Source organism: Cladophialophora psammophila (assembly GCF_000585535.1).
Source record: "Cladophialophora psammophila CBS 110553 chromosome Unknown aczJe-supercont1.1, whole genome shotgun sequence".
NCBI lineage: Eukaryota > Fungi > Ascomycota > Eurotiomycetes > Chaetothyriales > Herpotrichiellaceae > Cladophialophora > Cladophialophora psammophila.
This window is the reverse complement of record NW_006912922.1, coordinates 1,451,625-1,479,547: the sequence shown is the minus strand read 5'-3', so window position 1 is coordinate 1,479,547 and position 27,923 is coordinate 1,451,625. Positions and strand designations below refer to the sequence as shown.

Here is a 27,923-nt window from a genome sequence, read left to right as displayed (position 1 = left end):
TGTCCAAGACAGCTACAGGTCGGCTAATTGGCAATGTATGATATTGAGGGCAAAAAGTAGATTGAGCGTCTGTGATAGCTGCCATAACACACTATACGTTTCTTTGGTTGACACGACTCTACACGTGCTGTTTTGGTGCAGTGACTGGCCAGAATACACCATGTCTCCTTTCCCCCTTCTTCTCGCACCAGTTGATCAGAGCGGTAGAGGATCAGATGCCCGTGGAATTCGACGCCACCTTCCAACTGCGATTTTGGTCTTTTCATCATAATCTCATGTACACGTTTCAGCATTGGGACTCGCTCAATCATGCCATCTACGTACGCCCTCTACCCTCTTTCATCCATGCAAGCATATGCCTCCAACATTACAACTCCACGGCAAAGTCCCCTTGCACAATATTCGCACTCGCGTTAGGCAATCCAACCACGGCGATTCCAGCAGGGATCCTCGTCGACCTGGCGTTGAAACAGGCAAATGCAGCCAGCTTTGCCAGGGAAGGACAACTCTTGAATATTCCGGCCATGACCACATCATCGACCTGCGTAACAAATGACAGATCCATATCCCTGAGAGCGGGATACTGTTTGACACCGTCGAACACCTCGAGGAGGGTAGACTGGGAGACATGACGACATGCTTTGAGATTGAGACATTCGAGCCGCACACCGGAATGGGCCATGAGTGCCCGGAGAGCGAGCGAGCCAAAACCTATCGGGTCGTCTTGTGGGCCTTCAGGGTTCATGTTGTCAATGTCGCGGTTGTCAGAGAAGTCGGCGTACAGTAGGGGAGGGAAGGGACAGTTACTGCCGAAGAGATCGGCAAAGACAACGTCCGTGCAGATGCTGCTTCCTCGAATGCGCAGCTTGTAGAGTTGGGGGCAGTGACTCTTGATGGCGTGGATGACGGCATCGTCGAGTTCATGGAAGTCTTCTAGGCAGAGAGTACGGAGCTTGGCGCCCAAGGTGGAGATGAGTTTGATAAGAGTCTGTGAAGACGTGTCCTGGGCTACACTGCCGAGAGTGAGGTGCTCGAGATTCGACAGTGCGCAAAGTGCGTCAAGCGATGCCTCACCCATGTGCGAACATGACCTTAACTTGAGTCTTCTGAGTTTCTGACATTTCTTCGAAAGTAGCGCCACAGTATCATCCTTCAATGAGTCGTTGAGTTCTGACAACTTCAAACTCTCCAGCTGAGGGCCAAGTGAGTGGAACAAATCAGTCCAGGCCTCGTCCGAGACCAAGTTTGTTGCACCAAGTTGCAGGTGACGAATCATTCTGCACTTATCGGCCATATACAGAAGAGGTCCGTCCTTCAGCTGGCCCGCGAAGCGCAAGTTGACGATCTCGACCTGGGGCATGAGTGCAAAGATCTTTTGAAAGTCTTCTTGCTCCAATTTGCCGCAGTCGTACACGATGATGCGGTCGACATCAGGGCGGAGGAATAGTTCGAGTGTTCGAGGAGTCAAGACTCTCCGTTTCGAGAGAATTTGGCTCAATCGATCCAAGAGATTTTGTGGCATATCACCGAACTCCTCGATGTCGTTGACCACGTCGGCAACTTTACGAACGCACATATCAACCAGGCTTTTGGCGCCAGGCTTGACGTCACCCATCATTCGATCGCTTTCGGTCTGTCGACGCCGGCCTTTAGGAACAGAGGCTCGCTTTTTCTTCGCCTGGGCTTCTTTCTTTTCCTCGTCCTTGAGTTCTTTGGAGCACTTTGTGCACAGAAGACCACCGTCAGGACCAGTCCTGCTGTAAGGCGTGACGGTGAATCTCTTTCCACATTGCTCACAGTTGTCAAGTTGACCGGGCAGGGGTTTGGCTTTGGCCATCATGGCTCTGGCGATTTCGTCGTCGTCCGTCTCGAAGTCACTGCCTTGGTCCAGTTTGCCCTCCATCTTGCGTTTTTTGAACTCCTTGCTCTGTTTGATCTTCATCAAAGCCTTCTCCTGTTTTCTCTTGCGCTTCTTGCGTTCAACAGGATCATCGTCCTCACTGTCATTGTCAGATTCGTTTTCCTTGTCCGCATCCGCATTTTCGGTACTGTCTCCTATGTCTCGCTCGGCTTCGCGGAGGCGTTGCTGGTAGTCCTGTTGGATCTGTTGAGCGGAGATGTTGTGAGAGGCGAGGAAGTCTGTGAGCGCAGACTGGGGTCCGCGAATGCGATTAGCCGCAGCAGCACGTCGCGTTGTCCTATTTCCAGTGTTAACACGAGTAAGGCTTGTATTCCAGGGGTATCGGCTAACATTGTGAACGATTTTGTTTGGTGGAGATCCGTATGTCGGAGGGCTCTAAGAAAGGAGAGAAAGTCGACGTGGCAGGAACCGATTAGGAGGTGAACAGAGAACCAGGTTGTGTCAAGTCACTGAAAGCGTTTGAAACTCCTCAATGCGGTGACAAACTCCTATATTCACTACACAAATTCAAAGGCAGAAGCATTGGCAAGGCGCTGAGGGGCAATTCGCACTTGGCGCGATTGGTGGGCGCGTTCAATTAAGAACACGAGTCCCGTGCTCACGTGGGCGTTTACCCAGCGAGCTGGCAAGCCCGACAGCATTGCTCGTCCAATGTTCGACTCACGAGGACTACTCGGTACTTTGATATTCTCTCCTGGCCACTTCAGTAGAGACCCAACGGACATCAAATCAAATATTGATGCGGCGACCCCTTCGAAAGCGAAAACCCATTGCTACGATCGAACTACGGCTTTGGCTGATGCTCCACACGCTTCAATCAAGGAATAATGCTTGGACAGAGCAATAGAACAGATCTTGCAAATCACAACGAGCCAAAGGCGCTCAGTCAAATTGATGATTGAGGAAAAGCCCCCTCATGCGGACTCGTAGAATATGTAGTCTTTCCTTCGAGCCAAATAGTTTACTGGGGAGGACCTCCAAGTAGAGTACTCGGTATGTACATACGAGGGGTGACGGTGAGGTATGTGAAGTCTCACCTCTCGCTGCTTTACCAGCCGAAGCCAGCATGGAAGTTTTGCAGTACTCCATACTAAGGCCGCTTTTGTCTTTCCACAGCACTTAACGCGTCCCCACGCGCCGCAATCCAGGCAGAAAACGCGCTAAACCCAGATCTTTATCGATTGTGCCTCGATCTCTTTCTGCAGTATAAACCGAGCCTCACCCTTTCTGCACACCTCTCCCTTACTGGCAACTCGACAATCACCATGGGCGCTCGAGGCCGTCCTTCGAGGTCTGCGGCCTCTTCGAGGGCGCCTTGTAAGTATCTGCTCAACCAATAACCAATTGATAACTGACTCACCGAGCCCACAGCCTCAAGAGTTGCCACTGAGAAGTCGTCTCCTGCACCCACCAAAGGCCCCCCTAAGCGAAGCAGCAATCGAAGTCGAGGTCGGCCTTCAGCATCTACAGTCACAGAGATTCCGAATTCTGATGACGACGTTATTGCCGTTGGTGCCTCTTCATCAAAGGGCACGTTCGAAGGAGTCTTTATCCCTAAGACTGAATCTGCTCCTGCAAATCGTCGTGGCAGACCGTCCGCGTCAACGGCACCTTCCTCCATCGCCGATTCAACGGACTCGCCTAGTTATGAAACTCCGGGTACCAGCACTTTCCCAACGCCTGACCCGGGAACATCGAAATCGAATGTTGGAGCGACCGCTAGGGCTCTGCAGCTCCAGTCCTCTGAGTTTGCTCTTCGCAGCCGCACCCGGTCTTCAAGAAAACGAAACATCACTGAAATAACTGATCAAGATTTTGAAGACACGGACGCACAACTTGCTGCTAAACTGCAGGCAGAAGAGTACAACGTGGTGGCAGATTCAGAAGACTCCGATGACGAGCCTCTGTCTAAGCGCCGTCGTACTCGGCCATCCCTCAATGACATGACAGACGCTGAAGATGACATGCCGCCGCCCGCCACCTTGCGTCAGGGTCGAACCAAGCTTCCCCTCCGTAACCCTGGCCCTTCCACTTCTACCCGCCGGTCTTCAGTCGACAGCTCCGAACTTTCATCAGCAGTCTCTATTGCCGACACAGAATTGTCAGATTTCACGCTTCCGCCCATGTCCATGGACACGGTCGACTTCAGTGAGTCCGACGATGAATCTAATCGTTTTGAACCGCCCTGGGCTAGAGGACGTCGAGTGGACTGGACGGTGTTGACCGAAGAAGAAATCGAGTTCTGGACAGACCCTGTGAAACGACGTCAAGTTAGGGAACGCAAACGCTTGGAACGAGCCCACCCAGACATCAAAACCATGTGGACGGATCTTGGCAAAATCCCAGTCATCAAGCCTGTGCAGGCACCACAACCAACCGGAATCAGTCGCAAGCTGAAACCCTTCCAGCTCGAAGGCTTGGACTGGATGATGAAACAGGAAAAGTCCCAATGGAAAGGTGGCTTGCTTGGTGACGAGATGGGTATGGGGAAGACCATTCAGGCTGTCAGCCTTATTATGTCCGACTATCCTGCTAAGGCTCCCAGCCTGGTGGTTGTCCCTCCAGTCGCGCTCATGCAATGGCAGTCAGAAATCAAAGAATACACCAGCGGAAAGTTGAAGGTGCTTGTTTACCACTCTTCTGCCAATCCAAAATGCAAGCTTCTCACTGTCAAAGACCTGAAGAAGTACGATGTCATCATGGTCTCTTATTCTGGTCTGGAGTCGATGTACCGGAAAGAACAGAAAGGGTGGTCTCGAGGTGATGGGATTGTGAAGGAGGACAGTGTGTTGCATTCGATCAAGTATCACAGATTGATCCTTGACGAGGCCCACAGTATCAAGCAACGCACCACTGGTGTGGCAAAGGCCTGCTTTGCCTTGAGAGCCACATACAAGTGGTGCTTGTCCGGTACACCCGTTCAGAACCGCATTGGCGAGTTTTTCTCCCTGCTACGTTTCCTTGAGATCCACCCGTTTGCATGCTACTTTTGCAAGGAATGCGGTTGTCGTGAACTCCATTGGTCCCAGGATGAGTCGAAGAGATGCATCAAGTGTCAGCATAGTGGCTTCAACCACGTCTCTGTATTCAACCAAGAGATTCTCAATCCGATCACGCAGGGAAACAACGAGAAGCTAAGAAAGGAAGGTCTGGACAAGTTGCGTCTGATCACCGATCGTATCATGCTTCGTCGTATGAAGCGAGACCACACTTCTTCTATGGAGCTACCGCCCAAAGAGGTCGTTGTCCACAACGAGTTCTTTGGAGAAATTGAGCGAGACTTCTCACAAAGCATTATGTCAAACTCGAGTCGCAAATTCGACACTTACGTCGCACAAGGTGTAATGCTGAACAACTATGCCAACATCTTCGGTCTCATCATGCAAATGAGACAAGTTGCCAATCATCCCGACTTGATCCTGCGCAAGAACGCTGAAGGCGGGCAGAATGTTCTTGTCTGCTGTGTCTGCGATGAACCCGCCGAAGACGCCATCCGTTCCCGCTGCCGACACGAATTTTGTCGCCAATGCGCCAGATCATACGTCCAGTCCTTCGCTGGTAGTGCGTACGGAGGTACTGAGGAAGACGCAGATTGTCCTCGATGTCATATTCCCCTGGTAATAGACTGGGACCAGCCTGAAATTGAGCAGGATGAAGACAACATCAAGAAGTCATCGATCATCAATCGCATCAAGATGGAGGATTGGACCAGCTCTACAAAGATTGAAATGCTGGTGTATGATCTGTACAAGCTCCGCAGCAAGAAACAAACGCACAAGTCCATCGTATTCTCGCAGTTCACGAGCATGTTACAGCTCGTCCAGTGGCGATTGCAGAAATCCGGGTTCAGCACGGTGTTGTTGGATGGAAGCATGACACCGGCGCAGAGACAGAAGACGATCGACCACTTTATGACCAACGTCGATGTTGAGGTCTTCCTCGTCTCACTTAAAGCAGGTGGTGTCGCCTTGAACTTGACCGAGGCCAGCAGAGTTTACATTGTCGATCCGTACGTCCAAGCAGCTTCTCTTCCCTCACTTGTCAACTATTACTGACTGAAGTTTCGAACAGATGGTGGAACCCGGCTGCCGAATGGCAGTCTGCGGATCGGTGCCATCGAATCGGTCAACGTCGACCGTGCGTCATCACTCGTCTGTGTATTGAAGACTCGGTCGAATCAAGGATGGTGTTGCTTCAAGAAAAGAAGGCCAATATGATCAATGGCACAGTGAATAATGACCAGGTCGCGCTGGATAAGTTGACGCCGGAGGACATGCAGTTCTTGTTCCGTGGTTCTTGAGGATCAGGAGATCGAAATGCTTGTTGACGGGGCGGATAAGGCTGCTGCTCTACGAGAAACGGTCTGTGCTTGAGCGTAAATCCTGGAGAGGCACGTCAAGTATGAAGCAATACGACAATCACGGGGATCATGGCCGACACGACCTTAAAACGACACGACATTATGCGTAACGCAGCAGCGCAAGACGCTTTTTATTTCGACATCTGCGTTTATACGAAGCTTTCAATCCGCCCAGGCGGGACCAGCGCTTAGAACTTGTTATGCATTGTGTTTCTACGCCACAAGGGCCAGAAGGGCCAGAAGGGTCAGATAACTTTGGGCTCGTTGTCATTCATTAACAACATACTACTAGAGAATCCAAAAGTGTTGCGGGTCCTTGTTCCAAGTCTTTTCGTCAATAGGTCGAGCGGGAACCATTGGCCTCAACACCAACACCTACAGAGCTTTAGACTCACGAAAAGAAAGAAGAGAGAAAACAATCAAGCTACAACTTCTCTGGTCCTGCGCATCCCTGCTCGTCCTCGGCCCTGGCCATCCCCTCGTCTATTTCTCACGCACCCACATTCTCTGTATTCCTCACCAATCTCGTGCCTCCGGACCCTTCCTTACCCTGCCTGTCTTCTCGAACAGACGGACAAACAGATCGACAGACGGAAAGGCAGCGGCAAGGGCAAGGGCATGGACATTGGGAGTGATAGAGAGATTCGGGACGAGGAGGGGAAAAAACCAGTCAACTCAGGACAAAGACCGCGAGGAGAGAAGTGGTATTCACAAACGGGGAAGTTTCTTGTCTCATCAGATCGATTGTTCTTAAACGACCTCGATTCGAACATCTATTGCAGTGTGCCTCATCTCGGTCGTTTCGATGTAAAAGGACGAAAGAATGAAGTTGCCTCGCCGCTCGCCAACGCCCATGTGTCCCTCAGCCCGATCCTGAGTGCCATCATGCTAGCACTCGCCACAGACAGACACATAAGTAAAACACTCTCACAAAAGATCTGGTCTAATAGGTATTGATTCCGTTCATGACTCGGCAATCTCGTAAACGTAAACAAAGACGATTCATTGTCTGAAAATATCTTCCGTATTCATTTCATCAACCAAGCTTGACCTTTCCTCCGGGTGAATTGTTTTCTTTCACGTGGGAGGCCCACTTGCTCCTCCCTGTGTCGACGATGAACCAGATTCAGCCCCGGGAGAGCGCATGTACATCCCATCTCCGGCGCCGGCGGAAGGAGGTGATGAAACAGCTGTACCTCCTTGCTGATGTTGCTGAGCGAGCTGCTGCTGGGCCAGCAACTCCCGAGCGTAAAACTCGACTAGCATGGTGCCGTAAGCCTCAAGCTCCTCCACCGGAACCGAAAGTCTGAAGTCGTTGAGGAGGAGGAACTGAAGCTCAAGGTTATTCAGTTCGGCCAAAGGAAGGCCTCCCACCTGTCACGCAAACCATATGTCAGTATCCCATTTCAGAGGCACAGTTGCGTCAGGACTCCGTCACAAAGCCGATTGACGGCGCGAGAACTCTACTCAGCAGAACAAAACGTACCTTTGCGTATCTAGAATTCGTGTAAAAGACATCAGAGAAGAATTTACTGGCGCAAGTGACACCAGCAATCACAAGACGATGAATGTTGTAGCTATCAACCACGAAGAATTGCGACAAATCGGTCGGAATGCTGGAAGATTGTGGAGAGGAACGATGCTGTGGTTGAGAGTGCTGGCGTGAATCTGAAGGGGATGGCGGTGTGCTGATATCGTGGTGTTCTTGAGGGCTATCCACGTTCATTGGCACGGGAGACCGTGGGGTGGGTGTGGACGACTCTGGCGCTGTGGCAGGCGAGTCGTCAGGTCCCCTGTGGACATTCCCCAGAAGCCCACGGTTGACCATTTCAGTCATGCGATCAAAGTACACTAGCAGACTCAGGAAGACTTCGTAAGTAGTCGGACAATACTTATGTATCCGACTCAAATAACTTAGGATGGTGATTCCTGGGACATTTTTGCCGTGGAAGGCCAAGACGCAGGAGGCGTGTGGATTTAGATGACTCTGTTCCTCTGTGAGCGGGATCGGGCGGTGATGCTCGTGCTGGCGATCGTTGGTGGTTGTAATCTTGGTAAGAAGTCCTGCGACCATCTCGATAATGTCTGTAACAGGCATTGCACTGATTTCATACTGCCTTCCTGTATCCGAAAATGTGCTGGAGGAGCGTCCGGATAGTCGTGGGCGGTTCAAATATTCCTCACTCGCAAGACTCCGAATATGTGACAGGTCTCTCACTTTTATCCGACTGGGGGAACTCGCTTCTGACGCGCCTAATGACCTAGTCGAGCGATAGGTGGGTTGTAATCGTGGAGAGGGAGGGGAATTCGCGACCACGACTCGAGGATCGCTGGTCAGTGGGAATCCGGACTGATCAAATCCGCGCGAGTGTTGGTTTACGTTTTGAGGGTAGTAAGAGGACTGTGTGTGATGGGAAGCGGATGCGTGAGCACTGTCTGGCTCATAGTCGTCGTGCTGTGACCCTGGGGTCGACGAGTCCTCCGGAGGTTCATGGACGACAGGTGTCTGGGTAGAGGACGCGCTGTACTCTCTGGAGGAGTCTTCGTGATGAGGATTGGTGTCCACCATCATGTGGTGATAGGGATGCTGACCGAGTCCCGGCGCCACTTGGCTGATCACCAGCGAGCCCATCTCAACCTTTGGGGTAGGATGTCTGCGATAGAGGGTGTTAGCCGATCTCTAGGGTATGAACAACCCAAGCACGTTGCATCGCAGAGACACCAGTCTCAGCCTAGCACTGCCCAGCCTGATGCCCTGGTGTTCTCCTTCCGGGTGTACAGGTCCGCGGTATGCTTGGGAGCGTCCCAGCAACTTGTATGGAGGGGACGACAAGATGCGAGACAGTCTTCCAGCGACCCCGACGACGTTAAATGCTGGTTATGTCGTGGTGGTGGAGGGTTCGGCATGCATTTGATCAAGTTGGCGGTGGGCGCAGAGCTAGCATGTGCAGCGCAGTCGCCGCCCACGACGAGCGAGCGGGTGGGTGGGGGATGAAGAAGCAAGGTGTCGACTTACCAAAGACATTGCCGGAAGTTACTGCTGGAGGTACGAGTCGTCAGTGCAGTCAGGCACGTCTATCCCTCCAGACTTCGACGGCCGACTCGATAGATACAAGTGGCAAGATATGAAGATGGGACGGAGGGTAACGAGAAAGACGCAGACAGAGAGAGAGAATCGGGTGGTTTGGGTTTAGGTTTTGGTTGGGTTGGGTTGGAAGCACAAGGCGCAGTTTCCCAGTGGCTAGTGGACTGGTGGGCTGAAGCTGGAGGCCGACAGAGGCCACTGAAATGGGCGACTTGAGGCTAGCACCTAACAACTACAAGTACTCGTTAAAGACCCGAGCAGCCAGCCAGCCAGCGGGCGAGCATGGGCGGAGCATTGCGACACCTTTGCCTCCGCCGCGCTGCTGTCCACCACATGTGCTGTACGTGGTACTCGGTACTCCCAATACTCCCTACCCAAGGCTACGCATGCTTGCATCATCCTGCATGCACACATCGGTCACAGAAGAAAGGCGACTTGACCGCAATTGAGCATCATTGCCACCCGGCGAGATCAAGAGGCTCCCAGGCACGCATCGTTTACTCTCACACAGGTAGACGCCCAATAATGGTCCAGCCTCAGAGTCCTCATAGCCATGCCCAAAAGGAATCTCCTGGATCATGGCACTCCCACTCGAGTGTCGAACTTGCTTATGCCCATTGCTCTGAATATGCATATGCGCCCTCTAAAAAAGGATCCATGTACGCCCCTTCCCCCCCCGTTTTTTTTTATTATTATTCCGGCTTAGTCTTTCCCTGGCCCTCGATAGTCCTGGTCTGGAAGATACAAATGTCGCTGAGCGCCCTTCGCCGTCAAAACCACCATTCGAATGACACCTCCCGAGCTGCCGTCCCATTTGATAGCCTCTCTCAGCGCCCCCTTCACAAATTGTATTCCTTCTTCTTCTGTCATGGATTCTTTCCAGTGCGAATCACAGTAGCCGTAAATGTACGTTGATCCTGAACCTGCAATAGCGTACGGTCCTTTGTGCAATGATCCACCTAGAGGTATGGAATAGACTTGTCCACCGTTTCGCTTATCGTAACCGGCAATAATGATGCCAGCACTGGATGCAAGCCATGTCAGTCGGGGCTCGAGCACGATATGATTCGGTCAATCTCACCTCAGTTGGTCCTTGTTGTCGTAGCACAATTCTTGAAACAGCGCAGCAGCGGTCTGCGTAGTGGGGGCCTCGTTGTTCATGATCCCATAGATTCCGAGATGGTATTGAACAATGTCGGCTACAGCCTGAGTATCGGCCGCAGACCCTGACCGGCAGCACCAGATGGTGTCGTGTACTTGGGTGAGCTTGTCCGTCACTCGATTAGCGATGTAGGCCCCTGTCGTTGTCCGACTATCTGCTCCCAGAATGACCCCGTCTTTGAAATTGATGGCCATAATTGATGTGCCCAGGTTGACTTCTCCAGACTTGAGGTGGTTCATGTCGACATGGATTCCATCCTCTCCAAGCATGCCGGTGCCTGGGCCAATCATGACTGCAGACACTGAGAGGAGGAGGGTGTGGAACGTTGGATATGTACGCCTAAGATTCTGAAGCTGGGTGTGTGTTTGGGTTATGGCAGGAGGATTCACAGTGAACGAGGATAAATGTGAGGCGGATATATGGATGGTGAAGCTGCGCTACACGGGAAGGCAGAACCAGCAAACGCGTCTACTCAATCAAAACTCGGCGGTAAAGCTGTGGGCGGCAAGGGCTTGCCTGGTAAGTGCAGCATACCTGGTACGGGGGACCAAGTCTTAATTAGACGCCACTTGGTGCTCCACGCGGCTGCGCTCGCCAAAACTACCCAAAACGGCAGGGACGGTGCAACCTGGCCCAACCAAGTGTCAACCTCTCCACGAAGGGACGCTTGTTGCCCTGCTCCTCCCATGGCATGAGCTCCAAGATTCGGGCCTCCTAGAGCCAATTCACTCTTTCTTCCTCGTTTCCTAGATATACAGCCGCATTTTCACCCTAGAAGTTTCGGATCGTCATTCTTAGCGTATCCTACAGGTTTCCTTGCTGGATGTTTTCGGTCCTCAAATCATTCCTCCCCCCGCGGTTAAATCACACATTGACCAGGCTGCGCTTGGATGAAGCCGTCGTCATGACCTCTTCTTACCTCTCCTGGTTGCGGATCCCCGTCTTCGCGACGTCAGGTCTCGCAGCTCTCGGTAGCAGCCTCCTCTATTTTAAGCAGAATGACATTATCTACCCTGCAAATCTGCCCGCCGGTTCAAGGACGAACGTGGACTCCCCTGAAAAGTATGGTATTCAGGATGCCGATTCCATCATGTTCCCCACGCCCGACGGCGAGACACTCCACGCCTACCTCCTGCGCCCTTCCAATCCGTCGCTGAGAAAAAATATCACCCTGGTGACCTTTCACGGCAATGCTGGCAATGTTGGCCATCGCCTTCCCATCGGCAAGGTCCTGTCCCAGAGTTTGGGCTGTCATGTATTCATGGTCGAGTATCGAGGTTACGGGTTGTCAACTGGCTCGCCGAGCGAAGATGGACTCTCCATTGATGGACAGACAGCCCTCGACTTTGTGCGAAACCATAACGAGCTGAGAAAGACCAATATTGTTCTGTACGGTCAAAGTCTGGGTGGTGCCCTTGCAATCAAGCTCCTGCAGACGAACTATCAAGTCGGCGACATTTCTGCAGTTATCTTGGAGAACACCTTCCTGTCCATTCGCAAGTTGATTCCGTCAGTCATGCCAGCTGCAAAATACCTTTCGTACCTCTGTCACCAGCGGTGGGATTCAGAACAGAGCCTCGCCAAGGTGGAAGATGCAGGGATCCCGGTCCTGTTTCTCTCCGGTCTGCGGGATGAGATCGTACCGCCATCCATGATGAAGGCCCTGTTCGATCAGTGTCCTACCACCAAGGTGTGGAAAGAGTTCCCCAATGGTGACCATAATTCGACCGTGGCAGAGCCAGGGTACTTCGAATCGATCTGGGGATTCCTGGTTCGGGACGTTATGAGAGGTGAGCGGGAAGGGAAGCTCAAGAGAGTGGATGTCGATGTCGACAGCGACCAACTGCGCAGCAAGCCTGTCGGCGAATGAAGACACAGCCGCCTTCATGATATTCTCTCGGCTTCGTCGACCAGGTCTTCCAGGCTGAATCCTTGGTCGCCATTGCTGAATTTCTCCAAAAGTCCTTGCCGCTTTTCACGTCCAATGCCCCCTCCGTGACCTTCATAGTCATAGAACTTCTGGAGGCACATCAAAAGCCACCGACCTTCTTCGACACTCACACCCCGCCCTTTGACAACAGATCCGTTCAACAAAACCAGGCCATGTGAGTCCGCAAGGCCGAGATGATGTGTGATTGTCGTGTGTGGTTGAGCATAGGTCCCATGAAGCTTAAACGCAGCTAAGTGCGTGAAGAGCACAGTGCTGGTGTGGGTATTTGCAGTCTTCACCTCCGGACTTGGGGGAATCCCAGCAGGAGGATGGAACCCCCATTGCAGGAAATGAATATCGGCAGCAGATCGTTGTTCGCTACCTTCGAATCCCTCGGTCGATTGTTTCAGATCGCCACTACCATCCTCGGCAACAGGGCGCGGTAAGGGAAGGACGAATTGCGGGTGCCTTCTCGCCGTGCGGTAGATGCGATTATATGTTTCCAAGGGTATGACAGCACAGAGCGATAATGGGTCGTTTGCGTGCCGAAGCCGCCAGATATATTCCACCTCTTTCTTGGGCAGGGAAGACACCTTTTCAAGGTCAAGATACGAGGAAAGAGGTTTTATTCCCGGGGCACCAGAAGCTTGGTTTGCAGACTTTGCTTGTGGATTCGGTGGGGGTGATGTCGACTGCTGAGTAGGTACGGGAGGCGGAGGTGATTGGAATGGAGAGTGCTGCGTCTGCTGGCCTTGGCCTGTAGGTGTAGATGGGGGTGCGGCATTAGCAGCACGCTTGTGGTCTTTGATTTTATCCCTGTACGCTTCCGTGAGAGAGGATATGGAATCATGCCCTTCGCTGAATACAAACACAGTAATTAGCCCAACTTGCATGAGAGAATAGCCAGCGCCTTAGACAAGGTCCTCTACCGAGCGCGCATTCCCCTTTCCACTTCATCAACTTCGGCAGCACTCTACCCCGGCGGCGTTGTTGGGAGGGATCCAGGTGGCAGACTTACTCCTTCGCCTTCTGCTCCAGTTTATGCCTATACCGATCCAAAATCTTCTCTTGATTTCTATGCGTGGTTACGAAGCGGACATCGTGAACGCGAGCCCAGCGCCGCTGGGTCCCCAGAAGCGAGCGACACACGGGGAGAGCTAGCGGATGTCGCAGGTCGATGCCTCGAGGGAAGGACATGGTTTGGGGCAGGGCAAGCTCAGAGGACGGCAGGCCGGATGGGAGACGGGGGAGTGCTGTAGCAGGACGGGAGAGAGGCAGGGTAAGAGGAGATGGAAGACGAGGCGAATTGAAGCTCTTGTACTTGTAAACTTGTGTACAGTACCTCGTACGAATCTGTGATTGATGGAGGCGATGGAGCGCTCCGATTGGCTGATAGGAAGGTTTTCTGGTACGGTGGAGCGTTTAACGCGCCCGAGACACACATTCTTTTACGAAACGTCGTCACCATCTGTTGCACACACGTCGCCAGCGACCAAATGAGAACACTGGAAACGTCGATACTGTATCGCAAAGCGGAAATGACTGTCACATTACAGAGAACACCCAACGCGACATGCACGACCACACTACTGAGTACAGAGTATAGAGATGTCATCATATTGCACAATAAAAGTGTTCTTTTAATGACACTTCAAGGCACGAGGTACAATTCACCCGGTTGAGCCCTTTCCTGCATACAAACGCCTCGCTAAATTTCAGAATCCTTGAGTATTCCAATTCCACTATTATGGCTATTATGGTGCACTTTGGACCTAGTCCACGGAAGTTCGAGCAGCACGAAGCATCCCCGTACACACGCCCATCGTCGACATCCGCCTTTAATTCCACGATCTTGTGGATAAGACTGCGAAGCTTAACCTCGTCTGTCAATTCTTGAATCCGGTCCAGTTTAGTGCCGACTAAGTGGCCAGCTCAAACAATTCAGAACTCGGAGGTGTCAGGTTCGGTTGCCGGCTCTGAAGAACGATCGACCCTTCTGGGTGATGCATCTCAGTCGCTCGAAATGAATGTTCCGCCTGCCAACTACCGTCAAGGTACACCTTAAGCGGGGTGTGGCATGATCCATCCTCAAGAACTTCATTTCAAGAGCCAGCTCTAACTCTCAATTTTAACCAAAGGACCAGAGAATTGTTGATTAGATTTTATGTTTTCTTTTGGAAATCATCGCCGATATGAATCTGAGGCATCGCGGTAATGCCCAGCTGGTAGGTGAGTGTGCTGGCTGCTTGGAGGGCGCTGACTCTGCTTCGCGACTTCGGCCGTGGGTGAGAAAAACAGCGACGGCACACTTGAGAATGACCTCGGCAGTTTGCTCAGGTCTGCCATATCATGTGAGGATTGTATTGCTGGATTCTTCTTGATGTCTGCGAGTGGTGTGTAAGCGGCACCATTTGCAGCACCACTGCTGGCGTCGCGTCTAAAGGTGCGATTTATGGACCAGGACATGAGAATTCGCCAGCCGATGATGAGGACAGCTACAAAGCCCAGCGCAGCGCCGACGACGATAAAGACGAAATTTTCAGGCAGATTGGAACTGGCCAGGTAAGGAGCGCCGGCCTTGGGAGGAACGGTAGGAGGGGGATAATTGAAGCCCCCGGGAAGGGTTGGAAGCGCGCTGTTGGTGACCATGGTTCGTGTTTAAGATGGAGGTGCCGATATTGCCGGAAGAGATGCTGTATAATACAATGATTTCGATCTGAAATAAGGAAAGATAGCGAGAGGATGAAGGTCAGATTTCGGATCGAAGGAGTGAAAGGGTGACGACTGGTGTGGTGTACAAGGTGCAATGTGAGAGGTTTCAGATCTCGCTTTTCGAGGAGGCGCACCCCTAAGGCCACGGGCTTGGTCCCCCCCTGCAAGTCTGGTTCAAGCGCTCTCTTGGATATTTTGGGGCTGTGGCACGCGCTAAACGCTCCTGGGCTAGGCATCTGTGGAAGGGATAACGTGAGCAATTGTGGCTGGGAAGCGGGGCGAGCGGGACGTGGAATTCTCTGGTGCCACCAATGCTTCGAGAAGAACAGCAATGGTCGGGGCTGCACTCGGTTAGTCCCGGCCTTAACTTTTCTCGCTTGTGGTTATGCCCGGGGGCTCGTCAACGATTTTCTCTTTCACACAACCACAGCAACAATCTCAAGCTCAGCTGCTCTGCGTTGACTGTTCGCTCAAAATGGGCGTCCATAAGAAGACGCGCAAATTCCAGGTCAAAAAAATCATTGGCCAGCGAGATGCTCGTCTCAAGAAAAATCAAGCGACTGGCAAAGTGGCAGACTCCAAGAAGAAAACAGACGACGACGTGATCCGAGAAGCGTGAGTGAGCTCGGAGATGCAGCTCAGAAGAATGGCCCGCTAATAGAAACAGGCCTCAAGTGCCGTCTTCTCTGTTCTTCCAGTACAACACCGCCCTGGTCCCGCCTTACAATGTGCTCGTTGATACCAACTTCCTCTCCCATACCGTGCAGAAGAAACTCGAACTGTTATCGACAATGATGGATTGCCTCTACGCCAAGTGCATCCCGGTCATTACCGATTGCGTAATGGCCGAACTTGAAAAGCTTGGGCAGAAGTATAGGATTGCCCTGCGGATAGCAAGAGATGAAAGGTGGGAGCGACTAAAATGCGGCCACAAAGGCACCTACGCCGATGACTGCATCGTCGACAGAGTCATGAGACACAAAATCTACATTGTGGCTACCAATGATAGAGACCTGAAGAGGAGAATTCGAAAGGTACCCGGTGTACCTATCATGAGTGTGGCCCGCGGGAAATATGTCATTGAGAGACTTCCTGGTAAGTTCAACCATAAGAACATATCCCATGGCCTGTCCTCCTTGCAATATGACCACTTTCGCCCTGAAATCTTCGCAAATTTTGCGTATTGATGGCTAACCAACTTCCCCAATAGATGCCCCAGAGAAGTGAAAGGTTGAAGCACCCTTTTCCTGTCCCATGAGACACTCCAACATTCCCTAGTCGATTTGGTCGAGAATATGAGTCGCTTATTGCCAGCGCTTCGATGGTCAAGCCCTACATTTCCACACTTTCCACACCGACTCCAATATCCAAGCGAGCAGAGCCAGCGAAACTGCGCTCAACAGGACCATGGCAGCGATGACCTTGCTTCGTATTTGAAAAGCGTCATCCATTTCTCGCTTAGCCAGTTTGCGCTGGTGAGAATGGTAATATCCATCTTGGCCACCGGATCGAGCGAAGATGGCGCCATAAGTTTGGCGGTCGATGAGGAACAGCGATATCAGAAACGATACGAACAGGACCGGTGCAACAATCAAGCGGCTGAGGAGAGATTCGGCGACAGGCGCCGAGTCGGAGCCAAGTAGAGCACTTTTCTTCGTCGACATGCTCAAAAAGCCGTATCCTCAAGTTGTTGGTCAGTGGATGCTAGTGGTCGTAGCCGCGAGGCGTCACTCCAGATTATCACATAAGGTTGACTTGAAGACTCACAACTCTCCAGGCTCTGAAGCTGAGGGGATCGGGCAGAAATGTGTGTCGCGTGGGATGCCACGGTGACTGCCTGGATGCAGTTTGTGGACAAAGCGGGAAGTGTTCGCTTAGTAACACCGGTTGGGTGATGTCATTTTTCTGCTTGACTTTCTGGAGAGGTCTCACAAAGAGGGAACCATCAAACTCCAATGGATTTGGTGCATCAGAGCACAGTCGGAAAGTGATCGGTCAAGATTGTTCAGGATGTGGCACTCAAAAGGCACTCTTCTATGTCGGATCAAGGCGGGAATTGTGGTAGCGACATTTGCGGGACACGGCAAAGCTACCCTGTAAATTGTCCCGCAAGCAGCAGGGCAAATGACGACCATTTTCCATAATACGAGCGCAGCGCATGCGCCAACTGACAGTTGCCTTGAATTGCTTACCGCAGACACCATACACTACGCCTTGGAATTATGTCATGCTCGCGCAGCAGGGACAAACTCGGACTTTTTGCAAACCTGCCGCCCCGGGCGCGCCGGGTGAAAACGTCTGTTGTCCAAGCCCGGTCCTCTAACCTGTTCATTGCGTTGTTCTACCGAGCCTCGTGCTAGAGCTGGAAGCATTCATGATCAGATCCGACTCTGAATTTTCATGGGTCACCTCCCTCGTAGCCTTGTCTCGTCTCGAAGCGATCATCTATGTATATCGTGGCGCCACCAACTCGCTCTCGCTTCACGTCCCCGCTAGGTCTCATCTCAGCCCGTCCGTGAATTAGCAATATCGAGGACCAAAATATCTGTCGCGCCCACTCCGGTCAACTCATCCATGACCGTCGCAATGTGCTGCTTCTCAACCATCGAACTCACGGCCACCCAATCCGGCTCTTCCAATGCTGTTATCGTAGGAGCCCGCTTGCCGGGGGTGAATTTTGTCGCATCCGCCAATCTCGTTCGTGGCACATTGTACTGACAGAGGATATACTTCTGCGCGGTAATGACCCCTCGTATCCGTGCCGCGATCTTGTTGACAAGTTGTTCATTCGAGACGGACTTCGACTTGATCAATACGGCTGTGCTCTCAACCACCGTATCGATCGCTTTTAGTCCCGCGGCCCTCATTGTCTCCCCTGACTCAACAAGGTCGATGATTCCGTCTGCCACACCTAGCGCGCAAGCAGCCTCGACACTGCCGCCGACAAATTTGATCTTGGTCTTCAGCTTCGGAATCGGGCTGGCCGTGCCGTTTATACTCTCCTTACGCCCACCCATGCCTTCTAGGCGTGCAAAGTAATCCTCAGCAAGCCCCGTGAAACTCGTCACGATGTTCTTCCCAACCAGATCCTTCACATCTTGGACGGAGCCCTTCTCGGGAACCTGGACTTGCAGTTTACATCTCCCAAATCCCAGGTCCATGATTTCTTCAACTCCCGACTCCTCACCTAAAGCTAGATGGGCGTCATGCTCGGCGACTTGATCTCGTCCCGTGATTCCTAGGTCCACTCGTCCTTCACCCACGAATGTGGGAATGTCTGCGGCGGGCAGGAAAATAAGTGCTAGTGGATGGTTCTTTACCAGGGCGATGTCGAGTCTGGTCTCTCGCCGGAATTGAATGTCAGATCCCGTGAGAAGGTCGAGTGTCGCTGCTTGAAGGCGGCCCTTTTTGGGTACAGCGAAGAGCAGCCGGTCGGAGAGGTGATTGACGAGGTCCATTTCCAGTTTTATCGACCGGTCAGTGGATTGGCGTTCCTTTTCCTTTTTCTAGTGTGGGCAGGATCCTCCTCAATGTGAAAATCTTCCGCTTTTCTACTATGTGAGACAAACGAAAAGTTTTAAGCCCTAGCAGACTTGGTGTGCAAGAGAACAGTGAAGGGGAAACAGTTAGGTGCAACTCAACCTATGTGAAGACCCTCATCGAGTGCCTCCAGCAGTCTAATCTCACTGACTTACCTGTAACATTCCGCAACTCCATCGCTGGCAGAGTCGAATTGAGTCAACCCATCTCATCGGAAAAATTTCAGGCCGAGGTTTAGCCGATGGAATTCTTGGCGAGTTTGCGCCCACATTGCACCAACTGCGTTTGACATGTTTTTCGCGCTCAATTTCCAGCCAGCAGGACATCAATCAAGCCACCGCGAATCTACAACTCCAAACCCATTATCCCCGTTCCAATCGATACTATCGCCTAGTTCAAGATGGATGCGGCAGGCAAAGTCCCCGTCAAACTCGTCAAAGTCACCCGAGTCCTCGGCCGAACAGGTAAGTCAACTTCCAAAAGTCCCTCCGTGGTTGTCGCTGGTCCTTTTCAACTCACTCTTGTCTGTGTTCCAGGCTCCCGAGGTGGTGTCACTCAAGTGAGAGTCGAATTCATGGACGACACGAGCCGAAGCATCATCCGAAACATCAAAGGACCAGGTATGTGAGACCTCAGAGCCGGAGAACATTGAATGCGCAAAAGTTTCAGTGGGCAGAAATAACTGATGGTTGTTTTGTGGGCATACAGTGAAAGTCGATGACATTCTGTGCCTGCTCGAGTCCGAGAGAGAAGCGAGAAGATTGAGATGATGGCTTACTGTGGAACGGGGAGTGAGGCAGTGGAGGTCATGGAGTGGCTGAAAATGAGAACAATGGCAAGCATGGGAATAGTTACGATGCTTCGGAGAACGCAAATTCCCCTAGAAATCGCGGTTCCAGTTTGATTGGCACTGGGAAGCGAAGGCCCTCGGTCGAGCATTTTCATGGGCTGGGAAGGTCGCTCGGCAGCAAAGCATGCGGCAGGACCATTGATTTAAAGTCATCAAGAACCATTCAAGATCACATTGCGACCCGACCCAGACTCCCCTTTACAACCATCGATTTGAGCTGGGAACTTGTAGAGACTCGAAGAGCATGCTCAAGGGTTGACACTCCAGAACTCCTTGAATCGTACATGATATGCCTCGTAGTCCCCTTGTAATCTTACGGAGCATTCCGACAGCATGCACACACAAGCGTCGTTCCAATTCATCATGTTGCCCGATCGAGCCAAGACTCAGCCTTGCGCCGCCTTGCGGCTCATTGGCAGCGAACCAAAGCCGGCCTTGGCAACCTCGCCGCCTTAGTAAGAGGGTCAAGGCTTCACCTCACTACGTGGCGAGGACCCAGATCCTGACAGAATCCTAGAGAGTGTCCCCTCTCGACAGTATCGATGACGAGCATGCTGCTGCCTCCCCACTGATGCTAGATCCTTTTACTTAGTGTCTTCATTGTCTTGAGTCACGGAGTTGCGGACATTTCAACTCACTTCATACTTCAACTGGAACAATCCATGAATTAATCCAATCATTGCTTTACTCAAAGAAGAATCCTCCTCGAGTAGTCTTGTAAACTCCTCGTCTTGCTGCAGTACCTTTTTGGATGATGAGAGGGATACCCTAGACTAAACTCTTCTTGAAAGAACGACCATGGCATCACAACAATCCGCTCAAGATGCGGAGCGGGAATATAAGCTAATCTCCCAACTCGAGATGCGCATCGCCTCCGCGTCGACAGATGAGAAACTGGAGTTCATTCTCCAAAAGTTCCTTCCAGCTCTCCTTCTAAAGCTGGCCTCTCCGACTCCTCAAAATCGCAATCTGGCAATCAAAATCTCCCAGTATATCAACCAACGCCTGAAGATCACCTCGACCATCAAGCTACCTGTGGCGGCGTTGGTCAAGACGTTTCGCGAGAACGACAACGCCTTTGTCAAGCGATTTTGTCTCGTGTTTATTGAGCAAGGGCTTCCGAGGCTGGAATTGGACCAGAGAATCGAGACACTGCCTGGGGTATTGCAGTTCGCCATACCGAAAGCCGGAGAATTCGATGCTACGGATCGGAAAATGTGGGCTATCGCATTCGACTTTCTCCTCGAAGTCTTGCGGAAATGGAAGATCCCGGAGCGAGGTAGCAAGGAAGACCTGGCTCTTTCTGAAACCTTCGCCCTGTCGGCGACCCAGGCAGATTTGCTTGCCAGCCGCCTGTGCGATTTCTTGCTTTACGACCCAAAGGACTCTTCTACTGGTCGAGTCCTAGGCGAGGATTTCCAGCCTGTCATGGAGAAGAATTTTAAGCGCCGCTCAGAGGTCGCCTTGCCAATTGCGAAGTTCCTCTTTTCCTCCATCTTCAACGACGAACAACGTCTCATGCCAGCTACTATCATGTCTGTTGACCCCAATGCCTCAGCGGCAAATATGAGCGATGTTATGTTCAAGCAATCCAACTTCGACCTGGAATCCGAGTCGGCGATTGATATGCTCTTCGGCCTCTACAAACAGTCCAAGCCCAAGCTTCAAACACGGATCTTAGCTCTGTTATCTCGCAGTCAGAATTCCTCCAGGCGCACCAAGGAAATTATGGAGATTGTCGAGAAACAGCTCACGAACACACCCAACGCGGGTCTAGAGGCGGCAAAGCTCCGAGCGGCTTTATTCTCCTATCTAACATGGACGGTGCGCATTGGCGGTCAACATCTTGCCGGAGAAATCAGTTACCGCATCCAGGACTTATTGAAAGAATACATTGAAATGCAAGGCTGGCCGACAATGAACACCGACAACTCCGCAACCACATCGGACGTGGAACTTCGCTCGAAAGCGTATGAGAGCATCGGCCTCCTCGCAGGCCTCAAAAGTGAAGCTATGGACAGCAGTCGGATGGTCGTTCTGATTACGTGGCTCTTCACCAGCCTTCGCTGTGATACGACACGGGAGATAAGAAGCAGCATCGAAGAATCGATCGGGCGCATCATGAATGCTCTCCCGACCCTCGACGCATCATCAACCACAAGTCACCTAAAAGACCTCTTCTTGTGGAACGTCTTAGCAACATCAGGCCAGGAGGACCCCGTCTACTTCCTACCAACGGTCAATAGCACGACCTATCCGGCCGTACGATTTGCGAACAAATGCCTACCGTTTAATGATGTGGATGCTCGGTTTATCGACGTCCTGGCTTTGGCCTCAGCAAGCGGCAGAAGAGAAGTAGCTGAGGAAGGAATCAGGGGATTAGATCCGTATTGGCATGCTTCAAATATGCGCCTCACCACCGCTTCTGGTGATGGCAGACTAGAGCTCCCCAAGCTCGGTGCACTGGTGGAGAGGTTCTTCAAGACGGATGCGGCACAGATGAAATACTATGACAATCCAACAGTGCTGGCCGCTGCGGTGACATTTTGTCGGAACATCCTACTCTGCGAAGTCTTACGCGGGACAGGACTTGTTCCTGAGGAATCGGCAGATTGGAAGCAGACTATCGATGCCTTGGTTGACAATGATCAAGACGCACGACGGCGAATACGGGCTGATTTGCGAAACCTGAGCGGCGACGTGTTATTACCATTGATGCTCGCAGCATTAGATGGTGTATACAAGGCGTCCGAGGAATGTCTGCGTTTATCTCTTGAGCTCCTCTCTCTTGCTCCGAACGACTTGTTGCTCCATATCAAGGATTTAGGACTGGAGGCAGCTTCACGTGTTGCAGCGAATCCAGGCTTGCAGCTTCGAGCTGCTCGGATTTTTGGCATTTTTAGTTCTTTGGATGACAATGCCGAAGACTTGGCGAAAGCCGAGTTGAATGAGGCCAAACATTGGAAAACGGCTGTTGGAGAAGAACTAATAAAGATTCAAGGCCATCTCCTCCGCGCATGTTTCTGTCTCACGAGGAGATCGCTGAGGCTGAAACTGCAGGTATCCCCTGAGACTCTACGCCATGCGGTGGAGACTGTTATTGAGATTGTCAAGACTTCTTCCGACAGGTCAGTCAAGGACGCAGCATACAGGTGTCTCCGTCAATTGGCTCTCTGCACTGCCACTGAAGATGGAATCAACGACGAAGACATGCTGAGTCAATTGATCGCGGACAGCAAGAAAGAGAGCGAAACAGCAGTTTCAGCCGCAGGGCCAGTGCTTGGGATCTTGCATACGCGGGGTACCAATGTTTCCTTGTTTGACTCGTTCCTGGATCGATTGCTGGGGCTTCACGAAGTCAAACGAGCGGAGTTTCATTTCGCGCTAGGAGAATCCCTTGCTGTTGCTTGTGCCGGGTTCAGATCGCTGTCCACGCTGGCAGAACTTGACGTTGACGCTGATGTTTCCGAATTGGATGTCAATGAGCGGCTTCTAATCGCTGTCCTTGACAAGGTCCTTGGGGACTGCAACGCCACAAAGCCGTCGCTCAAGAAGGCCGCTGCAATCTGGCTATTATGTATCATCCAATACTGCGGCGAGTTACAGGCTGTTAAAGTGCGGCTCAGAGAATGTCAAGCCGCCTTTGCCAGATTGCTGAATGACCGCGACGAGGTCGTCCAAGAGACCGGTTCCAGGGGTCTCAGCCTCGTCTATGAGCGGGGTGACAAGCAACTTCGAGACGACCTGGTGAGGGACCTGGTCCAAAGCTTCACGGGCAGTAATGCCAAAATGGCCGGAACTGTCAATGAAGAAACGCAGCTCTTCGAGCCTGGTGCGTTGCCCACCGAAAATGGACAGTCTGTTACGACTTACAAAGATATCGTCCGGCTTGCCACGGAAATGGGAGACCCTAGCCTGGTGTATCGTTTTATGAGTCTGGCTTCGAACAATGCCATCTGGTCAAGTCGTGCAGCGTTTGGGAGATTTGGGCTTGGCAGTGTGCTGGCAGATTCCACATACCTGACGGAGAACAAGAAGTTTTATCCTAAGCTTTTCCGGTACAGATTCGACCCGAACCCCAATGTCCAACGGTCTATGAACGAAATTTGGCGTGCACTGGTCAAGGATCCGAATGCCGTCATCAACGAGAACTTTGACCTGATTATGGAGGATCTGTTGCAGAGTGTTGTGTCTGGCAAGGAATGGCGAGCCCGCGAGGCTAGCTGTGCAGCAATCTCCGATCTCGTGCAGGGGCGAGACGTCGACATGTTTGAAAAATACCTTGATGAGATTTGGAAGGTGGCTTTCAAGGTCCTGGACGATGTCAAGGAGACGGTTCGAATGGCAGCTATGAAACTTTGCAGGACATTGACAAGTATGCTGATTCGCAATCTGGAAATCGGGGAAGGAAACTCGAAGCGCTCCGCAACCATGCTCAATCACGCCATGCCGTTCTTGCTGCAACAGATGGACGGCGGCGCGGCTAAGGAAGTGCAACAATATGCTATTGTAACGCTTTTGGAGGTGGTGAAGAAATGTCCTCCAAAATCTCTGCGCCCCTTTGCACCGTCAGTTTTGGAGACGCTTGTGCTTTCCCTCAGCTCTCTTGAACACGAGAGCATCAACTACCTACATCTGAATGCCGACAAGTATGGATTGACAGCCGACAAACTGGACAAGATGAGGGTGTCGAGCATCAACGCATCTCCAGTTACAGAGGCAATTGAGGACTGTTTGGAGAGCGTTACAATGACAGTTGACTCCAACGACGACCCCAACGTCATGCAAGGGGTCATATCGAGCTCGCACGTAGGAAGAAATCTTGCAGTGATGGATGATACGATGCAACGGCTTGCAAATGCATATCGAGCCGCGATCGGACTCCCATCCAAAATCGGCCTGAGCAGAGTCATGACCACGCTAGTTGTTCGCCATCCAACGGCTTTTCGGCCATACGCAGATCGGTTCATACAGTTGACGCGGAAACACATCCTCGACCGCAACGCCACGATCAGCGTTGCCTTCAGTACCTCACTAGGCTATTTGATGAGACTGGCCTCGGACAAGGAGATCCAAGCTACTAGTAAGTACGCACAAAGGTTGTATTTCGAGTCGCAGGAACTGAGCCATCGTTCTGTTGCCGGCGAAATCATCCAGGGGATTTCCAAAGCTGCCAATGACGTTTTCATGAACTTTGCCTCGACCTTTCTCCCATTTGCTTTCATTGGCCGGCGGGACACTGACAAGGAGGTCAAGGAGACCTTCGATGTTCCTTGGAAGGAGAATATTGGTGGCTCTCGATCCATCAATCTCTATCTGACCGAGATTGTGGGACTCATCTCGGCCCATATTGGGTCGCCGCTGTGGCCAATTAAGCAAGCTTGCTGTTTGGCAGTCGCTGAATTGGTGACGTCGATGGAGGTACAAGGACAGTTCTCGGACAGCGAGGCATCTCTCATCTGGGGGGTGATGCAAGCAGCCCTGGATGGGAAAACCTGGGACGGCAAAGAAGAAATTGTCAAAGTGTATCCCAAGTTTGTGCGGGAGGCTCAGTCACTGTGGTCCGACGTCCAGATCAGCCAGCAGATGAAGAAGATTGCCATCCGCGAAGCGAAGCGGAGCAACCTTGCTTACCGACCCCACGCCATTGAGGCTCTTGGAGAGTTTGCTGTCGCTCGAAAAGATCTGGACCTCAGCCACGAGGTCCTGCCTTATCTGGCGGAGTTGACGGATGAGGTGACGAACCAGGATGCCATGGAGATTGACGAGGCTAACGGGAAGCCCCTGAAGAATCGGTGAGACAGCCCCGCTCGTGCATAGACTTGCCGCTAACAGTAAGAATATAGCGATCAGACCGTTGTTGTTGAAGCGACGGTGAGCGCAGTTGTGTCTTGCATGTTCAGGATGCTTTCAACTCATACCCACCCCGAGAGCCTGGACTGGGCGACGAAAATAGTGCATAAGGCACATGGCATCCGATCCAGCACACTCGACATTGTACTGTACGACAGTGCAAAATTTTTTGTCGTCAATGGGCCAAAACCAAAGAAAGTGGATGGTGATGGTCGTGAACGTGAAGGCTCTGACGACAAAAATACCTCAGCCTCAAGCCTGACAACAGCCTCAACCTTGACAACAGCCTCAGCAGCACCACGGTCGTCGGCGCGGGAGGGTTCGGAGGTGGACGGTCGAACGGCTTATGAGCCATTTCAGCCACTGGTCATGGCGGTGCTCGCCTGTCCACGGGAACCTTGGCGAGAACCGGAACGTGCCCGAAAATCACGTGTGGAACTGGCTATTGCCCTGGCCCAAAAAGGAATGCCTGACCCAGCAGCTTTAGCGGCGATCCTCGACCCCTGGCTGGTTGAAGAACGATCGAGGCCTTTACGTGAAGAAATCGGACGAGCTCGACAGGCTTGCAAACGAGACTAGTAGTTTTTTTGGCGTCATGCAGCAACCCAAGCGTTGGGGACCTTCTTCCCTGGGATCGCGGGTTTGAATTCCGACCCCGGCTAATGGCAATTCAATTTGCTGCTGTGGTACCAGATTGTTGGGACAACCTCCCGCCATTGATCTTGATGCTACCATAGGGCTGATTCAGGGGTGGCACGGACCACTCGTCGCGGCATGGTGTCGGTGTCGAAAGATGAACCCTTCCTTTTTCGTTGGCGTCCCAAATCCACGGGTCATACATATACTGTAGTATGGCGTCGAATTTGATACTGCCGTTTCCGGTGGAGGAGGCGCGGGGGTTGGCACCTGTCTCCCATGATTACTGCAGCCATTTACCACGTTTCTGTCTTGCGGCATCCATCGCCCCTGAGTTTCCACCGATCGGTGGATGCAGTCCAGTGGGGGTCTTTAGCGTATTTACTGACTCTTAAGGCTGGATACCCAGTACCTCGTCCTTAATTGACTTCTCCACGAATGTCGAATTCGACGACACATGGTTTTTGAGCTCGGTTCAATAGTATGGATTTTTAGCTCTGGTCGTGCAGGTACTGGTGCCCAAGGGGAGGTAAGCGAGAAGTCAGATTACCTAGGCCCTAGGATGAGCAGACGGAGTGGCGTTCTCTGGGACCAAAGCCGAGGAGCTTGTTCACCCCGAGTAGCTCCTTTTCCTGTTCAGAGCAAAAGTTAAGCAAGACAGAAGGGACAAGACTGGATTTCGAAGGCGAGCTCGTAGACTCCGATGGGTGGATTTGACTCCCGTCTGTTCCCCACCAGACCATGCGCTAGGAGAGGGTTGTTCTGCCGGAGGAACAAAAACCCGCATTGGGACTTGTGGGAATCGTCAAGGGACATTCGCACAGCAACAAGCAAGAAGAGAGGGTCGAAGTTCAGGCGGTCAGACGAACAGTGGGAATGTACTATGTACCAGCCTGGTAAACAGAAGCAGAAAAGAGGCTTGCAGATGCCGATGCAGATGCAGAAGCAGGGACCGAAGACACAGAAGGTCGCCACCTTTTCCACCACTTTTTTTTTTTCCCGGGTGGTCAAGGTGGTGCACTTTCTTGGCTTCCCACCCATTTGGCTCGTGCCGCAGTCGGCCATTGAAGGACCCAATCACATCAAGACCGGGGGATCATTCGGTGCCTCTGTTTTTCCGTTCCGAGAAAGTTTTTCCGGAGGACCCGCTTCGCCGCCCTACCACGGCTACGAGGACACCATCTCCATGGGCTTCCTCTCCACTCGATTGCATATCCTTTTCTTCCACGGCTCGAAACCCAATCTTCTGACCCTTGCCCACAGCCCATTGGGAACTTTGCTTCCGTGCAGTCACCGCAAATGCCTTTGCTGTCTCAAGCTTCGGGTCTTCTTCTTACTAGGACCTCTTGTTTTAGTCTTGCAGATGGATCTATCCCTCGATGCCGGAAGCTCCCCTCCTGCATCTACTGTGGGACTCCAATCAGTCCTGATGACCAGGGCAGATGCTTTGCGCACAATGACATCGGGATTGCCTTCAACTAATAAACCCGGCCATACCATTTCTTGATTGACTCCTCAAGGGACCGGGGATGGATTGTTTCGTTCTTCAATCCAACGTCCTCCACTTCTCGACTTCCTTTTCAAAAGTCCCGTTCGCCTTCCTCTCGAACATGGTATAGCGACAGGCCTGGAACCTCGACTTCTCCGTTGCCAAGGTACCGTGGAGGACGTGCCTCGCTGCTACTCCTGGTTTTGCCTTATCTTCCTCACCGAGCGACCCTCGTCTCTGTCGTCCTCTCCGCCGCCTCCAATCTACGGCCGCGCCTTGCCCTTCCCTTGTTGCCACACGGACCCCTCGAACCTGAGATTGAGGCACTAATGCATGCGGCCTGACATGCGTCTGTGGCCTTGAACAAATTGTGTGACAGATCCTC

The 27,923-nt window shown here is 52.1% G+C and overlaps 12 protein-coding genes across 12 annotated transcripts; 5 read left to right on the top strand and 7 right to left on the bottom strand.

Annotated features, from left to right (window-relative positions):
- Positions 1-367: 367 nt before the first annotated feature.
- A1O5_00522 (uncharacterized protein) lies at positions 368-2,562 on the bottom strand (the record flags this gene model as incomplete). Its single annotated transcript, XM_007741141.1, has 2 exons — positions 368-2,198; positions 2,423-2,562. The coding sequence occupies 2 exons, from the start codon at positions 2,560-2,562 to the stop codon at positions 368-370; spliced, it is 1,971 nt and encodes a 656-aa protein (XP_007739331.1).
- A 624-nt stretch (positions 2,563-3,186) lies between these two features.
- On the top strand, positions 3,187-6,221 carry A1O5_00521 (adenosinetriphosphatase; the record flags this gene model as incomplete). Its single annotated transcript, XM_007741140.1, has 3 exons — positions 3,187-3,238; positions 3,293-5,930; positions 5,993-6,221. The coding sequence occupies 3 exons, from the start codon at positions 3,187-3,189 to the stop codon at positions 6,219-6,221; spliced, it is 2,919 nt and encodes a 972-aa protein (XP_007739330.1).
- A 1,137-nt stretch (positions 6,222-7,358) lies between these two features.
- On the bottom strand, positions 7,359-8,850 carry A1O5_00520 (uncharacterized protein; the record flags this gene model as incomplete). The annotated part of the gene is made up of 2 exons (XM_007741139.1): positions 7,359-7,655; positions 7,768-8,850. 2 exons carry the CDS (start codon positions 8,848-8,850, stop codon positions 7,359-7,361), a joined length of 1,380 nt encoding a protein of 459 aa, XP_007739329.1.
- A 1,218-nt stretch (positions 8,851-10,068) lies between these two features.
- A1O5_00519 (proteasome component PRE3) lies at positions 10,069-10,818 on the bottom strand (the record flags this gene model as incomplete). Its single annotated transcript, XM_007741138.1, has 2 exons — positions 10,069-10,390; positions 10,448-10,818. The coding sequence occupies 2 exons, from the start codon at positions 10,816-10,818 to the stop codon at positions 10,069-10,071; spliced, it is 693 nt and encodes a 230-aa protein (XP_007739328.1).
- A 614-nt stretch (positions 10,819-11,432) lies between these two features.
- Positions 11,433-12,398, top strand: A1O5_00518 (uncharacterized protein; the record flags this gene model as incomplete). Its single annotated transcript, XM_007741137.1, has 1 exon — positions 11,433-12,398. The coding sequence occupies one exon, from the start codon at positions 11,433-11,435 to the stop codon at positions 12,396-12,398; it is 966 nt and encodes a 321-aa protein (XP_007739327.1).
- A 14-nt stretch (positions 12,399-12,412) lies between these two features.
- A1O5_00517 (uncharacterized protein) lies at positions 12,413-13,351 on the bottom strand (the record flags this gene model as incomplete). The annotated part of the gene is made up of 1 exon (XM_007741136.1): positions 12,413-13,351. One exon carries the CDS (start codon positions 13,349-13,351, stop codon positions 12,413-12,415), a length of 939 nt encoding a protein of 312 aa, XP_007739326.1.
- A 1,288-nt stretch (positions 13,352-14,639) lies between these two features.
- Positions 14,640-15,107, bottom strand: A1O5_00516 (uncharacterized protein; the record flags this gene model as incomplete). Its single annotated transcript, XM_007741135.1, has 1 exon — positions 14,640-15,107. One exon carries the CDS (start codon positions 15,105-15,107, stop codon positions 14,640-14,642), a length of 468 nt encoding a protein of 155 aa, XP_007739325.1.
- Positions 15,108-15,645: 538 nt separating this feature from the next.
- A1O5_00515 (uncharacterized protein) lies at positions 15,646-16,357 on the top strand (the record flags this gene model as incomplete). The annotated part of the gene is made up of 2 exons (XM_007741134.1): positions 15,646-15,785; positions 15,838-16,357. 2 exons carry the CDS (start codon positions 15,646-15,648, stop codon positions 16,355-16,357), a joined length of 660 nt encoding a protein of 219 aa, XP_007739324.1.
- A 138-nt stretch (positions 16,358-16,495) lies between these two features.
- On the bottom strand, positions 16,496-16,834 carry A1O5_00514 (uncharacterized protein; the record flags this gene model as incomplete). Its single annotated transcript, XM_007741133.1, has 1 exon — positions 16,496-16,834. The coding sequence occupies one exon, from the start codon at positions 16,832-16,834 to the stop codon at positions 16,496-16,498; it is 339 nt and encodes a 112-aa protein (XP_007739323.1).
- Positions 16,835-17,674: 840 nt separating this feature from the next.
- On the bottom strand, positions 17,675-18,628 carry A1O5_00513 (ATP phosphoribosyltransferase; the record flags this gene model as incomplete). The annotated part of the gene is made up of 1 exon (XM_007741132.1): positions 17,675-18,628. The coding sequence occupies one exon, from the start codon at positions 18,626-18,628 to the stop codon at positions 17,675-17,677; it is 954 nt and encodes a 317-aa protein (XP_007739322.1).
- Positions 18,629-19,110: 482 nt separating this feature from the next.
- A1O5_00512 (40S ribosomal protein S28) lies at positions 19,111-19,480 on the top strand (the record flags this gene model as incomplete). Its single annotated transcript, XM_007741131.1, has 3 exons — positions 19,111-19,174; positions 19,247-19,330; positions 19,419-19,480. The coding sequence occupies 3 exons, from the start codon at positions 19,111-19,113 to the stop codon at positions 19,478-19,480; spliced, it is 210 nt and encodes a 69-aa protein (XP_007739321.1).
- Positions 19,481-20,358: 878 nt separating this feature from the next.
- On the top strand, positions 20,359-25,359 carry A1O5_00511 (uncharacterized protein; the record flags this gene model as incomplete). The annotated part of the gene is made up of 1 exon (XM_007741130.1): positions 20,359-25,359. One exon carries the CDS (start codon positions 20,359-20,361, stop codon positions 25,357-25,359), a length of 5,001 nt encoding a protein of 1,666 aa, XP_007739320.1.
- Positions 25,360-27,923: the final 2,564 nt, after the last annotated feature.